The sequence below is a fragment of the Ictidomys tridecemlineatus genome, chromosome 10, assembly GCF_052094955.1.
Source record: "Ictidomys tridecemlineatus isolate mIctTri1 chromosome 10, mIctTri1.hap1, whole genome shotgun sequence".
Classification (NCBI taxonomy): domain Eukaryota; kingdom Metazoa; phylum Chordata; class Mammalia; order Rodentia; family Sciuridae; genus Ictidomys; species Ictidomys tridecemlineatus.
In genome coordinates this window covers 44,473,735-44,493,217 of record NC_135486.1, presented here as the reverse complement: position 1 = coordinate 44,493,217, position 19,483 = coordinate 44,473,735, and the positions used below count along the sequence as shown (strand labels likewise).

Here is a 19,483-nt window from a genome sequence, read left to right as displayed (position 1 = left end):
AGGTGAGAAAGGCACAGATAAAGGTGTTTATAGTATTTGAAGTAAGCAATAGACACACAAAAAAAGAGAGGAGAGGCTGAATTTGAAAGATATTTGAAAAGTAGAATAAAGAGGACTTGAGGACTGATAGGATATGGGTAACAGTGGATAAGAAGAGGTGACTCAACTGTCATATGTAACTAGAATTTTTAAAAAAGAAGAGGTGACTCAAAAGTAAAGGTTAAGCAGATCGTTAGTACTGCAATTCACATACCAAGAAGAAGCAGGCTCATGTTTTGTGTACTAAGATTAGGACATCTAGTAGAGATGGAAATGAAGATGACAGTTGAAAATAAAATTCTGGAATTCAAGATTTAGAATGGAAATCATTGGCATAGACATGGTAGTTGAAGTCTCTCAAATAGAAGCAATCACTGAGATTCTATATAGAAAGAAGAAAAAAAGTAAAAAAAAAAAAAAAAGAGTAGAAGACTGAATCCTGCCATCAGCTTAATTCCATCCCATTACCTCTCACCAAAATTACTGCAGAACTTTCCTAAGGGGTTTCGCTGCTTCTAGCATATTTCTTTTCTCAAATACATCTGTCTCCTAATCAACAAATTCATATTCTTTTTATAACATGCTCATTCTCAGAAGCCTTAAATAATTTTCTATTGCCTATAGGATAAATCCTCAAACTCCTGATGTTTTTCACAATTTTTCTTACTACTGCTTTCCAACATGAAAAATAGTTTCTGTCAGATTAATTTCATAATTTTTCTGTCAACTTTTCCAACCATCACTTTTCTCATACCTTTAACCTACATTTATCTACTTTCTCTTCTTTTATCTATCAAAATCTTAACAATCATTCACGTGAACCAATTCAGTTCCTTCTCTGTTAAGAATACTTTCCTAGAGGGACTGGGGATGTAACTCAGTGGTAGAACGCTTACCCAGAGATATGCAAGGTACTACATTTGAAGCCCAGCATGACATATAAATAAACAAACAACAACACACTTTTCCATTGTCAGAGGCCAGAAGAATTCTACATTAAAAATTATTGTCTCTCGAGTTATTTATATATTTTAGATATCAATCCTCTGTCAGAAGAGTAGATGGCAAAGATCTCGTATTCTGTAGGCTGTCTTGGATCATTCCTAATTGTTTCCTTTGCTGCACGGAAGTTTTTAATTTCATGCCATTCCATTTATTAACTCTTGAGCTTTTCAGGTCTTTTTCAGAGAGTCATTGCCTGTACATATATGCTGGAATGATGTCCGTATTTTCTTCGAGAAGTTACACAGTTTCTGTTCTAATTCCTAGGTCATGGATCCATTTTGATTTGATTTGTGTGCAGAGTGAGAGATACAGGTCTAGTTTCATTCTTCTAAATATGGCTAGCTAGTTTCCCCAGCACCATTTATTTAAAAGGCTGTCTTTACTCCAATGTATGTTTTTGGCACCTCCGTCAAGGATCAGATGGCTGTAGATGTGTGGGTTTGTCTCTGTGTCTTTTATTCTGTACCATTGTTTATGTGTCTGATTTAATGCCAGTATCATGCAGCTTTTGTTACTGTAGCTCTGTACTATATTTTGAAGTCAAGTATTGGGATAGAGTCAACATTGATTTTTTGCCTTACACTTAACAACAAAAAACTCAAAGACACTTTCCAAAAGAAGAACTACAAATGGCCAACAGACATATTTTAAAAGTTCAACACATTAGGAAAATGCAAATCAAAACTACACTAAGATTTTATCTTATATCAGTCAGAATGGCAATATTCAAGAATATAAACAATAATAAATGCTGGAGAGGATGTGGAGAAAAATGAATAATTTTATGCTGTTGATGGGATTGTAAATTAGTATTAGCACTATGGAACTCAGGAGGTTCTTCAAAAGATTAGGATTGGAACCATCATATGACCCATCTATACCACTCCTCAGTATTTATCCCCTAAAATTAAATCATACTATAGTGATACATGCACATAGCAGTGCAATTCACAATAACTCAACAATGGAACCAATGTAGGTATCCATCACCAGATAAATGTATAAAGAAAATGTGATACACACACACCTCACACACACACACACACACACACACACACACACACACACACACACACACATATATATATATATATGACAAACAAATAAACAAACAACACACTTTTTCATTGTCAGGGGCTAGAAGAAATTCTACATTAAAAATCATTGTCTTATCATTGAGTTATTTATATATTTTAGACATTAATCTAAATATACATATATATTTAGATTAATGTCTAAAAAAACTTCATTTTTGTATATATATATATGAAGTTTTTTTCAGCCATAAAGGTAAATGAAGATATGTCATTTGCAAAAAAGTGGATGGAAGTAAAGACAATTATAATAAGCAAAATAAGCCAAACTCAGAAGATCAAGAGTGGTATGTTTTCTATCATACGGTGGATAAAGAAAAAGAAACGTGAGTGGGGGTTTTCATATCTCTGGCTGTATAAAAAGTATATTTACACCAATTTGTGTCTTCATACATGTACTTTGGATAATGATGTCCACACATTCTACCATCATTTCTAACCCCATGCCCCCTCCCCTTCCTCTCCTACCACTCTGCCCTATCATGAGTTCATCTATTGCTCCCCTGCTCCCCCTCCCTACCCCACTATGAATCAGAGAAAACATTTTTTTAATTGGCTAACTTCACTTAGCATTAGATAAACATATGAATTATGAATAAGGAAAGTAATTTTCATTATGAAGGCATGGGATGAGTTTCTTTAAGAACAAGAATAAAAACAAAGTTTCAATATAACTTTCAGACAAACCTCTATAATCCAGAATTGATGTGTTAATTATTATTGTTTTATTTTTGTGCTTGCTTAAATGCACATATGTAAATAATAGCTATCACCTATAAGCCTATAATTAGTAAAAAGCACATTGTCATCCTAAGAGTTACCTAGGGTGTGGATCATGTTCTCTCATATCACTGTTCAGAGTTGGCTGAAGTCTGAACCCCTAGAACTTTGAAAGATAATCTCATTTGGAAATAGGTTCATTGTAGATATAATAAGTAAATTTAAGATTACACTGGAGTAAGGTGGACCCCTAATCCAATATGACTGGTGTCTTTATAAAAAGGGAATTTTGAATACAGACAAGCACAGAGATTATCATGTGGAGATGAATGCAAGTAGTGATGCTTCATAAGCTCAGAGAGATGTTTCTACAAGCCAAAGAAAGCCAGAGATTGACAGCAAATTATTGAAAGGTATGGGAGAAGCATGACCAGAATCTTTTTTCATAGTCTTCAGAGAAAGCAACTCTGTCAATGCCTTCAATTCAGATTGCTAGCCTCCAGAACTGTGAGACAATAAATTTTCATTAAAACCACCTAGTTCCTGGTACTTTGGTATGGCAGTCCTAAAAGAGTAACACCCTCAGAAGAATCTATCTTTTAGAAACCTAATGAGAAACCTTGTATAAATTTAGGACACTATTGCTCAGGAAGAGTTCTGCTGTTGATCCTCCTTTAACTTTGGTTCTTTAGACTAGTGGATGGAATCCATCCTATCCTTGAAGTCTGTGATTTCCTCTCCCTTCTTTGATGCCTTACATGTAGAATTCTGTTTGCAGCAAATACAGATTCTGGTAATAATTATCTTTTATTAAGACCCTTCTATGTTCTTTTCATTTTTATATCTTTATACTCATTATCTTGTTCAATCATTATGACAACTTTTGAAGGTAATATTTCTATTTTCACCTACATGGAAATAGCACTTCAGGGAGGCTAAATTATTTAGCTAGTATCATATTGCTGTTGTGTAAGGGAGCCAAGATTTGAGATCACATAGATCTAGTTCGAAAGCTCATGCTCCTTCTACTAAAACACATTGCATTTTTCATAATAATAGGAAAAAGCAATTGCTAAATGTATCAAACTCTCAGATATAGTGGTACCTTTTTTGAGCACTTAAGAATGGAAATAAAGGGCTATACAGAAGGTTCCTGAATAAGGCCCTGGGATGGTTATGAACATGCTGTCTTTAATTCCTTATGGGTAAAACCAGTCATGTGGCAAAAACACAATCTGCATTACAAAATTTTGCATCTTTGTGATAAGAGTATACTTTTCTCCTATTACCCTCAACAGAGATATGAAATTCAAATTTCTAACATTTCTTTTGTTGCATAAGATACAGTTAGGTGTTTTCCAACATATAAAAACCAAAGTGTTTTCAGAAGAAACTATAAATATCAGTGTTTTGTTCCTCTTATGGTGGACTTATCCTTAGACTAATTGCTAAGACCAATTGCTTATCTTAGTTGTGAAAAAATATGAGTTTTGAACCTATAAGTAATTTCTTTAGCACTTCTAACTTTGTTTCAGATTGGTTTGATAACCCTAGAGACACTTTTCAGTCTCTGAAAACTTCAGGATAAAGGTGATCAGCAACACCACAGAGACTGATGATATTTACACATATTCTATGAAACATGTAAGGTAAGCACATTTCTTTGGGGATAACATTGATTCTGATCTTTCTAGGATTAGCAAGGAAAATACTAGGAAAGAATCCTGCAGTACCTTGGATATGTAATGATTTCTGCAGCAATATCAGTGAGATAATAATCATCTCAATTATTTCAGCAATTAATCTTGCTATTTTGTAAACCTTAGCATTGTTGAAAATAGAAAAATAATTCTGAGTAATATAAATTTGGGTATTTATCACTAAATTGCATATTTAGGCTAAATCTGAGCAGCATTAATCTTCTAAAATTTCTGTTGTAAAACTAGTCTACCTTCTAAAAACCAATTGAAAATATATGTTTCTGATTTTTGTATTCATCATGCATTAGGTTAACTCAACCAATTACAGAAAGGATCTGCTAAATACACTATAGTTAATTATTTTTCAGTTCAGGTAGTTACTATAAATTTTTAAAAATTATAAAAATTACTTGAGATGCTTACCATTTTACGTCTGTTTATGTAAAAATTTAAGATTCTCTTCAGAAATTTATGATTATAACAAAACATATTCCATATATCTTTTCTGAATGATAAAATTATCCAGAATCTACTGTGAAAATTAATATGCTATTATAGATTTTTACATAACAAAAAATATTTCTAGTGTATTGTGATCATTGTTATTATATAAATTATTACTATATAATACATATGAAATGATAATTCATATCTAATACATACTATATAATCATAACCAATAATGGCAATTTAATATGCTATAGTATACTATTATATAAGAATTTATAATAGTAGTTTATATTATACTAAAATTATTACAATTATAACAACTTATATGTTGATATAATAGACATATAATTATATATTAAATGATACATGTTAAATAATATAATTATCATTTATTATATAAATAATAATAATAAGGAATTATAAGATACTTGCAATGACAATTACATACGGTATTATAGGATTATAACTAAAAAAAGAGGCCATTCTAGGTTTAAAGTAATCTATTTATAAATCATGTATTATTCTATTGGAGACAAGATATCTCAGAGAAGAAATACCTTGGAGGAAAGACATATGAATTAAGACCCAAATCACTGATGCTAATAAAGTAATTTTAAATTGCATATGCTGTTAGATCATCCTCCATCTTTTTCTATCGTTTTCCTTAGTCATCAGTAACCTTTTATTTATTCAATCTAGAATATTATATGTATCCAAATGGAATTTAGTTCATGTTAACAAAATATTTTTCTATTATTGGATCTTATTTTAGAAGCATCACAAATATATGTGCTTTTATTAGCTAATTAAAGATATTATCTTTACTGATGCATAGTTGTCACTTTTCCATCTTAAAATGCAATTCATTATTTTTTTCCTTTGATAAATGCATACATACATATTTGGGAGAGAAGTTCATATATTTTTGAGTAGTACATATGTATTTTTTGCCATCAATATTAACATCAATAGGTACATTTATAAAATTGTTGCTTCTAGGGCTGGGGATGTGGCTCAAGTGGTAGTGCGCTCCCCTTACATGCATGTGGCCCAGGTTCGATCCTCAGCACCACATACAAACAAAGATGTGTCCGCCGAAAGCTTAAAAATAAATAAAAATTCTCTCTCTCTGTCTCCCCCTCTCTCTCTTTTTAAAAAAATTGTTGCTTCTAAATAGATGACTTTGAATTTTCTCACAAAAAGAAGTTCCGCTACAATGTTAGAAAGTTTAAAGCACCAAACATAATGAAATTATGATTTTTTAAAAACTTACATTTTGCTATGTATATTTTGTGCACATTCCTCTCTTTTAAACTCCTCTCTGGCTACTTTTAACTCATTGATTGGTTCTGCCACTCGCAATGTTGGCTCCAGAGGCTTGTAACGTTGTTCTAATACTTCATTGAAATCTCGGAATGGCCCCTGACAAAGACAGGATGAGGTACATATATTATTACAGAAGTTGTTTTTGACATTTTGTTTGTAACCAAGGCTAGTGAACATCTCCAACGTATAGCAAGTTTATTAATTATTTTAAAAACACAATCTATTCTTATCTGAGTTAGAAGATAAAAGAATATCAGAAATAAGTATATCACTTTTCTACCCGAAAACTTGTTCTCTCAAGTAAAAGTGATTGCCTTAAAAATGGTTTAGATTATGTAGAAGTTTCCTCACTTACATGAAAAGGTTTTCATGATGCAGTTAGAATGCTTATACTTATAGGTGTTTGTTTTGTAATTTTAAAAGCATATTCCTCTAATATAATCAGTGATTTTTTCCTTTTTAGGTAAGTAAAATTATTTTTAAAAGATTCTGAACATAAATTTTCAAAAGCCATCCTATAAACAGAAATAGCATATAATATCTTTAATTAAAGCTTTTAGGTAAAAGCCAAATTTCTTATTTGATGATCCCCTAAACATAAGAAAAACATAATATTTACTTATTTTCAGGGTTATGTCCTATGACTCTGGTACCAATAGCAACCTTTAGATGACACAAACACAGAACAAGGAAAAACCAATAGGTACACTGTGAAGTGACTTGGAACATATCCTAGTGTTACTAAAACTAGTTACTGAATCCCACTGATTGTCCAATTAGTATATTATTAAGGACAATATGAATCAAAGGAGCACAGGACTTTGCTGTGCTATTAATTACACATTGTTTTCTTTTTCTTTTTTTCCCACTGTTGTAAAGAAGGAAGTAATATGGATGAAGATTTCTAATCATATTTCTTATTCTTAAAAATCCCTTCTTTACATAGGTTATCACTAACAAGACACAGCTGGAGTTACTGCAAGCACTGAGTGAAGACTGTGGGGCTAATAAAAAGAAATGATTCACGCCTCATTTATGTTCACTTATGTTTTACATTAATAGAAACCAATAATAGGAACCAGTTACCATAAAAGTCATGGACCGTAAATAACACAAATGGCAAATAAGTATCATCTAGTACTTTTCACAGCTGGACAGGAGGATTGCTATATTTGAAAGTAGTTAATGGATTTTTATTGGAACTTTACTTTTTAAAGATACAGTAACATGATTCCAAGTATGCTACTAAGAAATCAAAACCTTTTGGACAAATTCTTATTCTTTGAAAAATTCTTTGGTTTAAAAGAATTAATATTTTATTGTATAATTAGGGACAAATTACTTCTCTACACCTGTTTTCATCAAATGTAAAATTGAATAATAGTTGTATCACAGAATTGCTCTTAAAATGTGTAAGATAATGTAACACTCTTAGCATTGTATTTAGAACACAGCAAACACTCAAAAAATGGAACCAGGAGTGTTTTTATTATTACCACTATTATTAGCCTAAAGAACAGTATTTAAAAGGTTTGGAACAGTAACATCAAAGAAATAAGCAAATTGTTTGAGGCTATGACTTTTAAATGGTCAGCACCCAAATGGAGTAATGGTTTTCTCAGTGGTTAGTTGATGTCTTACAACCTTTGTTGGTATATCAACATACACATATCATTTGTGTACTTACTCTACTATACTATGTTTTCTGGAACTTTCTAGTTTCAGTGAGAGTAGGAAATGAAAGAGGAGCTGTGCTTAATCATCGATTTAGAATTAAAATAAACTTAATACTTTTGAATTGATAGCCAAGGGTCCTTCAATCATTTCTATCTCCCTATGTCCTTCAGTGTCTTGTCGACACATTTTTATGTTAGACAACTAGTGTCTTATCTTTGAACTTAGAAATCCAGCTACTTGGTTAGCAATTTTGATATGAGCTATCAGATTTCTCTGTTGCTAAATCTTTTGTTGATTTGTATCTCTTTAGATAGCACGACTTTCAGATCTTGGGTAATTATCTACATTACTGAATTAACATGGATTCCAGATTTTGGAAACTGCTTCAAACTTTAGATATGTTCATTGTCTCTCTTTCCAACTATCAATTCCTATAATGCATAGGTCATTCTGGACTCAATCTAACCCTGAAAGTTTTCTTGGACTCATAGCTATGACATTCCAATATTTGGCCTACCTTGTCTCCACCCAAGTCCTAGTTTAGAGAATCAACTATATCTTTGTTCTGATAAGTTCTTTTAAAAAATATTTTTAGATGTCAATGGACCTTTATTTACTAATTTATTTATATTCGGTGCTGAAAATTGAGCCCAGAGCCTCACATATGCAAGAACTCTATCACTGAGCCACAACCCCAGCCCCCTGATATATTCTTAATATTCCATACTTTAAAGTCATCTTGTACTTTTAAAGTTTCCCTCAAAACTTGTATAAAAAATGAATTTTTTACAACTTACTACAGTTGTCCCATACATTTAAAAAATTACCTGGGCAGGGCAGTATAGATGCTATGTACAAATATTATCATTTGGGCATAATCTTAAATGTCCCCAATGATGTATGCACCCTTTTATTATTGGATATCATAGAGGAAATGTGGCTCAGTCAAAGAAAACAACATAAAGCAATCAAATCTGTGAAAAAGAAAAGGAAGGAGTGAAAGAAGAAAAAAGGAAAGAAAGGAGAATAGGAAGGGTTGGGATTATGGCTTCGTGACACAGTGCTTGCCTCATACCTATGAGGCCTTGGGTTCGATCCTCAGCACCACATAAGAATAAATAAATAAATAATAGAGGTATTGTGCCAATCTACAACTAAAAAATAATAATAATAAAAAGAAGAATGAGAAAACAAGAAAGGAGGTAAATGAAGAAAAGACGAGGAAAGAAAAAAGGAAAAAATAAAGAGAAAGGACAGAACAGAAGGGAAGATATGGCTAAGGGAAGAGATAAGGAAAATACAGTGAGGGAAGAAGGATAAAGAAAAAAATAGATGTTAAGAAAAGGAGAGACCAGAAAAAAGAAAAAGTAGAAAAGAAAAATATATTAGCAGATATCACTTTCTTGTATACTAAATAAAAGTAATTCAGAAGTGTATTATATACATATATGTATGTACATATATAAAATATATAGATTCCTCTTCATACATATTTCTCTTTTTACATAGTACATACGTATACACAGAGATATTTTTCTATGTAAATATATACTTCTCTGTTTCATATATATAACATATGTACATATTCCTTCAGCATGGATATGTATACATATATTTTTATATAAATACACATCAAAATATTCCTTTTATCTATCCATATCTTTCACTGATCCATTCCATATATTATAAATACACACACACACAAACACGCATATAAAATGGTATGGAGGGGGAAAGCTGTGTAAAAAATTAAAAATTATTGTATTGATAAAAATGCTATAATAGAGATGAGCAAATAAAAATAAATATCCACCTCAAAAAAAGCATAATAAAAACAAAACAGTAGAGCTAATGGGAAAACAGTATAAAACACTTATAATACGCTCTGGGGTATTTCCAACTATTTTATTCATGCATTCTTGGAAAGGGCCTAAGTACATTTTGCATTGTGAGATGGACATGAGGTTTGGGGAGGTCAGGAAGAGAATGGTATGATTTGGATCTTTAAAATCATCCCAAAGTTTATATACTAAGAAATGAAGAAATATTCTGAGGTGAAATTATTAGATTATGAGAGCTGTAACTTAATAAGTGGACAACAGGATGATCATTGTAGGCAGAAGTGGCATGGCTGAAGAATATCTTGTCCTCTCTGCTTCCTGGCTGTCCCAAGTTGAATGGTTTTCTTTTACCATGCCCTTTGGCCATGATGTTGTGGCTGGACTCAGGGCCAGTACAAAGAAGTCAGCATTCCAGGAACTGGATCTTTGAAACTGTCATCTCCAAATAATTTTTTTCTCCTCTAAGTTGTTGTTATCACATATTTTGGTCACAGTGATAATAAGCTAGCTAATGCCATGTAATTTTCAAATTTCCTAAAAAGCTGCATGCAAAATTAGTCTATGAATCCCATGTAGCACCAAAAGCTACCTCAATGAATATAGCATGCAATATTGATTATTAAAAAATTTAAGTAAGCAATGTTATATGTGAAACCATAACAACCACTGAGTACTTAATACATTTAACACATTGAACATTTCATATGCATGAATGCATGGGAGATATTATAGTTATTTACTTTAATTTTCAAATGTATACTTTTTAACTTATTCAAATTCAAGTTGTTTATAATTGCATATGAAAAAATGTAGTCATAAGAAGATAGATTAAATTAAACAAATTTGGTAATACATAAAGATTTTTTTCCAGCAAAACAGACCATAGTAAGTACTACTATAATATTTTTAAATAAAAGGTCTAGATTCTAGTCAATAAATAATGATTTACCTTCATACTTAATACAACAAAATCCAATACTAAAAAAGCCTTTGCTTCTTTGATCTATCTTTTTAATGTAATTTATATTACTTTTAAAATTAGATTTTTATGAGAAATATTTTCCTCTCATCACAAATAAAAACAAAACAACGATATATTTTTTTTCAATATCATGACACTATCAACAGGGTAAAGTGGCAGCCCACAGAAGGGGAGAAAATATTTGCAAATCATATATGACAATATATCTGAAATATATAAATAATTCCTAAAACTCAAGTATAAAAACAAACAACCCAATTCAATAGTGGGCAAAGGATATGAGTAGAGATTTCTTCAAAGAAAATATACAAATGGGTAATAAACATAGACAAAGATGCTAATCACTAATCACTATGGAAATACAAATCAAAACTACAAGGAGATACTACCTTACATATATGAAGATAGCTAGTAATTAGAAAAAGGAACCCTTAAAATAACAAGTATGGCAAGGATGTGAAGAAATTGGAACAATTTTATGTTGGTAGTGGGAATGGAAAGTGGTACAGCCACTGTAGGAAACAGTATGACAATTTCTCAAAAGATTAAACATAAAATTATTAAATGATCTGATAATTCCACTTCTAGGAATATTCTCCAAAAAATGAGGACAGGGTCTCAAGAAATACTTGCACATTCAGGTTCATAGCAACATTATTCACAATAGCTAAAATGTGGCTATAACTCAAGTGTTTATTGTGAATGGTTAAACAAAATACAGTATGTATATATAATGAAATCTAACCTTAAACAGGAAGGAAATTCAAATCTTAAGGACACCATACTAAGTGAAATAAGCCATGTGGGTGCAGGAGATTGAGAGGTAGGCAGTGAGGGTGGGGAATGGAGAGTTATTTAATCAATATAGAATTTCAATTTTTGCAAGATGAAGAATCCTGTAAATGAATGGTGGTGATGGTTGGACAATAATATAAATGAACTTACCACCACTGAAAAGCACACTTAAAAGTGGTTAAGATAGTAAATTTTACATCATGTATGAAGTACCACAAAAAAATGTAAGAATGATATTAACGACACAATTTTTATAGGACTAAATAGTACCTGACACTTCTTCTTATTGATAGGTGGCAGAATGTCAGACCGTGGAAAAGACCGGGCACTTGTACAAGCCAGCCAATCACTAAGGCTTGCAGAGTACTCCTGCCTAACCTTAGGTTTTGGGTGTGTCAATGGCTTTGCCTTCTGTAACCGCAACTCCCAAGGATCAGGTGCTTGTCTGAACGGTGAGTTGTATATACCTGGAATCTAAAGAATAAAACAATCTTAATTTTTCCTTTAATTTTCCTATAAATAAAAGGAAGATAAAGTTGTACCATGAAGGGGCTAGGGACGTGGCTCAAGCGGTAGCACGCTCGCCTGGCATGCGTGCAGCCCGGGTTCGATCCTCAGCACCACATACCAACAAAGATGCTGTGTACGCCAAGAACTAAAAAATAAATATTAAAAAAAAAAGTTGTACCATGAACACTTTAAGGTGCTTAAAGGATGCTTTAATGTTTTACAACTCTGGTTCTTAATTGGGGATAGACTTCAGTTCACCTAAGGAGACTGTACAAAATACTCATACTTTGTCTTCACTATAGACCAACATTTTAGTATGCTTCAGGATTAAATAGTAAATATGTTAAAGATACTGAGCTATCCCCAAAGGATTTAAAATCAGCATAATACAGTGACGCAGCCACATCAATGTTTATAGCAGCTCAATTCACAATAGCCAAACTATATAGAGAACCAAACTAGATGCCTTTCAACAGATGATAAAGAAAATGTGGTATATATACACAATGGAATACTACTCAGTCTTAAAGAAGAATGAAACTATGTTGTTTGTAAGTAAATTACTGGATCTGGAGAATATCATGCTAAGTAAAATAAACCAAACCCAAAAAACCAAAGGCCGAATGTTTTCTCTGATAAAGGGATGCTGATCCATAATGATTGGGGGCGGGTAGGGAAGAATGGAGGAATTTTGGATTGAGCAGAGGAGAATAAGGTCAAAGGAGGGGTTGTGGGAGTGGGAAGAATGATAGAATGAGACTGACATTACTACCCTATAGACATGCATGGCTGGTATGACTCTATACCACATACAGCTAGAGGAATGAGAAGTTGTACTCTATTTGTATATAGTATATCAAAATGCATTCTGCTGTCATTATAACTAATTAGAACAAATTAAAAAAAGGTACTGAGCTATAGTTTGTATTTGGCACACATTGCATTTTCATTTAATTGTATTTAAGAACAAAATTACAGAGAAGCCTTTAGCCAATTCATTTTGTATTCTAACCATATATTATGTATATTTAACCATATCTGTAATTCTGTACAGATATGGTGTACCTATCTGTATACTCATTCATAGGAATGCAAATACATGATTCTTTTTTTAATAACTTTTTTTGTGACACTGGGGGGATTGAGCCCAAGGCCTTGTACATTTGAAGCAAGCACTCTACCAACTGAGCTATATCCCCATCCCCCAAATACATAATTCTTGACCTACTTCTGAGTACCAAGTAGTACTCAATAAATATGTGAATTGTTAATAATTATACATCTTAATAGCAGGTGTTTCAAATCCTGTACTGAATCTCACACACATGTGTATGTGTGTGTGTAGGTATGAGTGATCTCTCTGTATACACACACACACACACACACACACTCATATATGGTCTATTATCACTCAAAATCATATCCTATATTTAACGAGCACGTTAGGTGCCATGCTTCTCTAGTAAAATGTTACCTTTGCTATTCTGTCATTTGCTTTGTCACACACTGCATCAAAATAGTCAAGACTTACTTAGCACAACATCTGCTATGCAATAGATGTTCAAAATATATATGTGACAGATGTCAAATTCAAGTTTAGCAGATGTCCATTTTCTGAAAATGTAATGCTTTTTGAGTATACATTTTAGTATACTGCATAGAACCATACTTTGATAGAATCATGTTTTGATGGTATTTGATTTCCATAGCACTATATTCAAAACATTTTATATATACATATATATACACACATACATACATACATACACACACATATATATTTTTACATGTGTATATGTAAATATCATATATGTAAATGCATATTCATAGGGAAGAGTTACAATATAAATGATAATATAGCTTGTGTGGCTGCTCTGTAGACACTCTGGACTATATAAAGAAGGTGCCTATTAAATCTATCTTCCGGACAATGTGCTTTTCTGTTATGCCATTATCAAGTCAATAATCTCTCCAGGTTACTATATTTACCTCATGAATTAATACTTCCAAAAAATTAATAAGATTAACTAGGATATCAGTCTTTGAAAAACAATCCAAGAAAGTTTTGTATTTCCAGCCTAATGTTTCAGTAACTATTAATCTCTACCTAATAGCTATGCAAGCTGGGTTCAGTAGCCGAACCCTAATGCTTCCTTAGCAACCTTGGCATGTCTCCACCATAGCACCTCTCATGTTGTTTCTTGGTTCCTTTGTGTGCATCATTCTTCTATCAGCAAGAAGCTGGTAGAAGACTCAAGGACTCTTTCAGATATTTTTGAAACCTCAAGGTCTAGCAGAATGCTGGACACATAGTAGACACTCAAGAATTGAATATTAATTGCTCATCTATAACAATGTGAAGTTCAAAAATGTCCATAAAATCATTTATTTTACTCTTGCTTTCCAAAGCCACGTAAATATCTAATAAAACATTTGAGGTTTATTTCAAAGTCTTATTGACTGCTTTCAAGTAATTTATAGATTAGACCCTTTTTCTCTTTCTTAACCCATCAGTTTCAATTTGTTTTCGAAGACATTGTTATCTAGAGCTAAATTACCACAGATCCATTTGAGTCACCTCCAATTCAACATTTTCTATTTTAAAACTGAGGACCAAATTTTATTATATATCAAAACATAATGTAAACACATTTATATGACTAAAATATTTTAAGCTGGCTTTTCTTTGATATTTACTCTATACTACAATTGATATAAGTAAAAATGCTGAAAATGTTGAAAGGTAGTTATATAAAGTATTTTAAATATCATACTAACATTCTGTCTCTGTCACAGTAAATATAGACAAAGTGGATACATAAAAAGGTTAAATTAATGTTAATTTAAAAAATATAGACATATATTCACAATAGTTTTCAAAAGATGATAATTTAAAAGTAGGTGGTAATTTTTAAAATGATTTTTAAAATGATTTTCTCATATGAAAATGTTTTTATTGTAATGAGAAAAAGCCAATGTTATGTTAGAAGGACTATTCTGACATGTAATATAATAGTCTATGAGAAGATGTAGGAGAATCATTCTGATTAGTAATGATCTAATTAATTGAATTCTGATAGCTTATTACTAAAAGTTCTGCAAATTTACAGATTGAGATGGTTAAATACTACAATTTAACCAGACTATAATTTATCATTTTAAAATATCTATCTACCTGAATAACTGCCACCAGCTATTAACTTTACCCCATTAGGAATCTTGATCTCCTTTTACATTTGCATGCACATGTATACATAGGCTAGATGGGAAATGCAAATAGCTCAGTAGACATGATAGCTTTCTTAAATTATATTTTGCAACCTATATGGAGACCTCCTCATGTGTATTCTCTTTGCAATTTAAATCAAATATAGATAGAAAATATATTTTAATTGAATTCAAATGTATCATTTAAAATCTTCAAGGTGTCAGTATTTTAGAAATTAATACATTTGCTAACTTACATCAATAAAAACAGTCCAGCATTCCCTTAATCCCATAGCAAGGATTATTTATATTCCTATATTTATATTGCTATACTATTCAATTAATTATTATTTCTTTAAGTAAATAAAACAACTTTAACTTAATATTGTCTCAGCTGCCATATTTTATTATTTGTAAGCCACTTATGAATAATGGTTTGTTGTTGGTTTTTTAAAAATATTACTATGAGTCACAAAAGGTAGAGCTAACCCTAAGGGATTATGACATATTTTCCAGTTTTCACATTTTTCACAACTTAGAAGGGCTACTGCCAAGCTAGCTTTGGGGACTTCATTTTCAGCAATAATTTTCTAGAGTGACCAACACTATGGGGAAATCTGTGCTAACTGTTTGGAAAAAAAAAAGAAAGAAAGAAAGAAAAAGCCTACAACTGAGTTATTTGCAGTACTGTCATGCTAACATTCAACTCAATAAGACCCAAGAAATCTCAGGAGAGGACCCTGCTAATAGCTTCTTACTGACCTCCTTGCATCAGGCCCCGCTGCTGACTGGTGGCCCAGTGGTGAATACGGCAAATGAGGTGTGAAAGCACTGATTTTTTTTAAAGGCTATGATTCTGACTCGTCAAAAGAAAAAAAAAAAAAGCAATGAGTTATATAATAGATATATATTTTTCTTGAATTCCCCCCTTCAGACCCTCCATCATGGGAACTTAAGCATGACCTAGAATATTAATTATGTCAGGTTGAGCAACGAGCAAATGTACCATTTGTTACCCATTCACCCTTAGCATTACATTAATATTTTGAACCATTCCATATTTCTAACAATCTATCAGTTGGCTTCTTTCTTCACCGTTTTTATTCTTCTACTTAAGTATTGTGTGAAAAACTATTCAAAAGTGCACCTCATTTGAAAACAAATGGATATACTTCTTATGTTTGGAGCATCGACTGTTATATCAGAAAGAATTTTTTATGGTCATTTTCCTCTCATACACTGACCTTTATTTTGTAATTGCCTGAGGGAAGCTACATTCTAATTTTTTTCTCTTTGTCTCTTTGTTATTGAGGTTTATTTTTAAAATACAATAGGAAGAATATGAAATAGGATTATATGCACCTGTAATTCTCAAATCAAATTACTAATGCTTCAGTTTCAATTTTATAAAAAATAGTAATTTCTCATGATCTAAAAGTTCACTTATTCTGGGAATGAAGAACATTCAAGTTTAAAGGGTAGGTGGGAGAATTCAAGTTCTATTAGCAGAAATGAATTTTATACTGTTTTTATTTAAATTTGTGAATACTGTGAGAGAGAGACATTTCTAAAAGGAGTCTAAAATATGTCTGAGTTCCAAGTTTTAAGGAACCAGCTTTTGAAAAAATAAGACATTAAAGCAGGAATATTAGTAAAGATCTCTAATAACTAGAAAAGTAAAAGTGGGCCAGAGAACTGTGAATGAAATATTTGCTAGGGTAGGGATTGCTGAATCAACACTGACCAATGCACTTCATCATAATTATCAGGACATACTAGTGCCAGGGGATTTATAAAAATCCCACTCAGCAAATAATTGCCCTGCTGTTAGGAGATAGTCAGAGTGTTAACACACTGTCACAGTCCAGCGTTTAGTAAGATATTCTACATTCAATTACTCTTGCTGAGAACTAAGAGGAAACATGGTCATTTCTCAGCTACAGCAGTTATGTTTCCACATGCATTTCAGTCATAGTCACACAGACCCTCAGATACAGTACCCAGAAGGGACAAGACTTTCATGGAAACATTACAGAGTCACATGAATATATTTCGTGTAGAATTTATATCAGTAAGATTTTTTTAAAAATGAACTATTATTGACTACAAATGTTTTTGTTTTCTTTTTTCTTCAGAAAAAAAATAGAATTTTTAGGACTGGGTGTGTAGTTCAGTGGTAGAATGCTTGCTTAACAGGCACATGATTCTGGATTCCATCCCTAGCATTGCAAAAAATTAAAAAGAAAAAAAAAGAATTTTTTAAAAAGTTTTGAATCAAATTACAGAGTGAGGACACATTAAATGTAGACCTCAGAAAATCAAAACAGTAACTTGAAAGGGCAAGTAGATCTAGGGGAGAATTCACCCTTAGAAGTTTTCCCTAACTACTGTGTAATATCTTCATTTTAGAGACTATTATTTTTTCCTAATATATTTTATATACCAAAGATAAACCAAAGATACACTTTGATTTTTCAGTACATGATAGAAGAGAAATATTTCAAGCCAATATTACCATTGATATAGCTGGCTTTACTAAATTAACAAAATATATAGTTTTAGAAATTATTTTTATATCCTCATCAGTATTATTATTAATATATTCTCATAAAATATCGATTAGAATAAAGACATTTAGGGGCTGGGGATGTGGTTCAAGTGGTAGCGCGCTCGCCTGGCATGTGTGAGGGCACTGAGTTAGATTCTCAGCACCACATAAAAATAAAATAAATATATTGTGTCCACCTAAAACCAAAATAAAATATTAAAAAAAGAATAAAGACATTTAAATAAGATATTATTCTCTGTACATTAATTCAGTTCAATAAATACTGAGCCTCTACTAATTTAGACATACCTTGCTAGGTCTAAGGTAAGCACAGAGATCCAAAAAAAGTGATCATTCATATCAAGCCATTTTCAGCAGGAGGGAAGGTTGGGATTAGGAGAACAATTGTGTGGTCGACTATAACATAGGTAGTCTGCAGTTAAGTATCCTCAATAACTGTCGTAGAAGAGGCCAAGTACACAGTCTTTAGAAAGTGCCATGGGAAAAATATCTGAAATTGTTCTAAAGGTAGGTAGAACTTTTCAATTAAAGAAGGAGAAAAGCATTACAGGCCAAGTGAATGATAAAAATAAACATATAGTTGTAGGAAAACAGTCTCTGTTCAAGGAACATCAATTTGGCCACTTTAAGCACAAAGCTATTGTCAGAAATGTTGAGAAATTGGGGACAACCTGAGAAGGTTAAAAGTTTAGACTTAATTATCCATAAAATAGTAACCCCTTGATTTTCATATCTTCCTTAAAGGGTATAAAACCCAGAATAAAGTCTGAAAGAGAACATAATAGTATATGAAACCTGCAGAAGCAAACTCTATGAAAACTCTAGCAAAACAAACCAAAATAACAATTCAAGGAGACAAATCAAGAATTAGAACCAGATATGGCATGGATGTTGGAATTATCTCACCAGGATTTTAAAACAACTAGGATTAACATGCTATCGGCTCTAATGAATAAAATGCACAAGTAAGAATGTTAACCAATGTAAGTAGGAATAGAAGTTCTGAGAAAGAAACCATGGTGTAACCGAAATGAAATATGCCTTTGACAGGCTCATTAATGGACTGGATATAATTCAGGAAAAAAATTCTGAGCTTGACTATATGTTCATAGAAGTTTCCAGACTGGAAAACTTAAGAGGAAAGTCCCCTGAAAATTGAACAAGAACAGTCTAAGAACTTTGGGACAACCACAAATGGTGTAACATATCTGTAATGGGAAGATAGGAGGAAAAATATGAGAAAGAGATAGAATAAATTTTTGAAGGAAAATTGACTGAGAATTTCACCCAAGTTCATATTAGACACCAAATCACAGATCCAGGAAGTTCAAAGAACACTAAATTTTTAAAAAGTAAAAAAATAAATTACTTATAGGCATATCATATTTAAACTTCAGAAAATCAAAGGTAAAAAGAAATCTTGGGGAAAAAAAGCAATCTAAATAGGCCTGTATCTCTTACTGAAATTGAATCAATAATTAATAGCCTTCCAAATCAGAAAATACCATACTCACATGAATTCACTGATGGATTGCTTCTACCACACATTTAAGAAAGAAATTATATCA

General features: G+C 31.9%; 1 protein-coding gene across 1 annotated transcript in view; it reads right to left on the bottom strand.

Moving 5' to 3' along the window:
- Spata17 (spermatogenesis associated 17) overlaps nt 1-19,483 on the bottom strand; it is a 199,713-nt gene that overhangs the window by 72,907 nt on the left and 107,323 nt on the right. Inside the window, exons 7-8 of the mRNA XM_005334959.3 lie at nt 11,900-12,103; nt 6,282-6,430 (exon numbers count right to left, since the gene is read on the bottom strand). Of these exons, the coding sequence (XP_005335016.2) occupies nt 6,282-6,430; nt 11,900-12,103 (353 nt within the window). The remainder of the gene's footprint in view (nt 1-6,281; nt 6,431-11,899; nt 12,104-19,483) is intronic.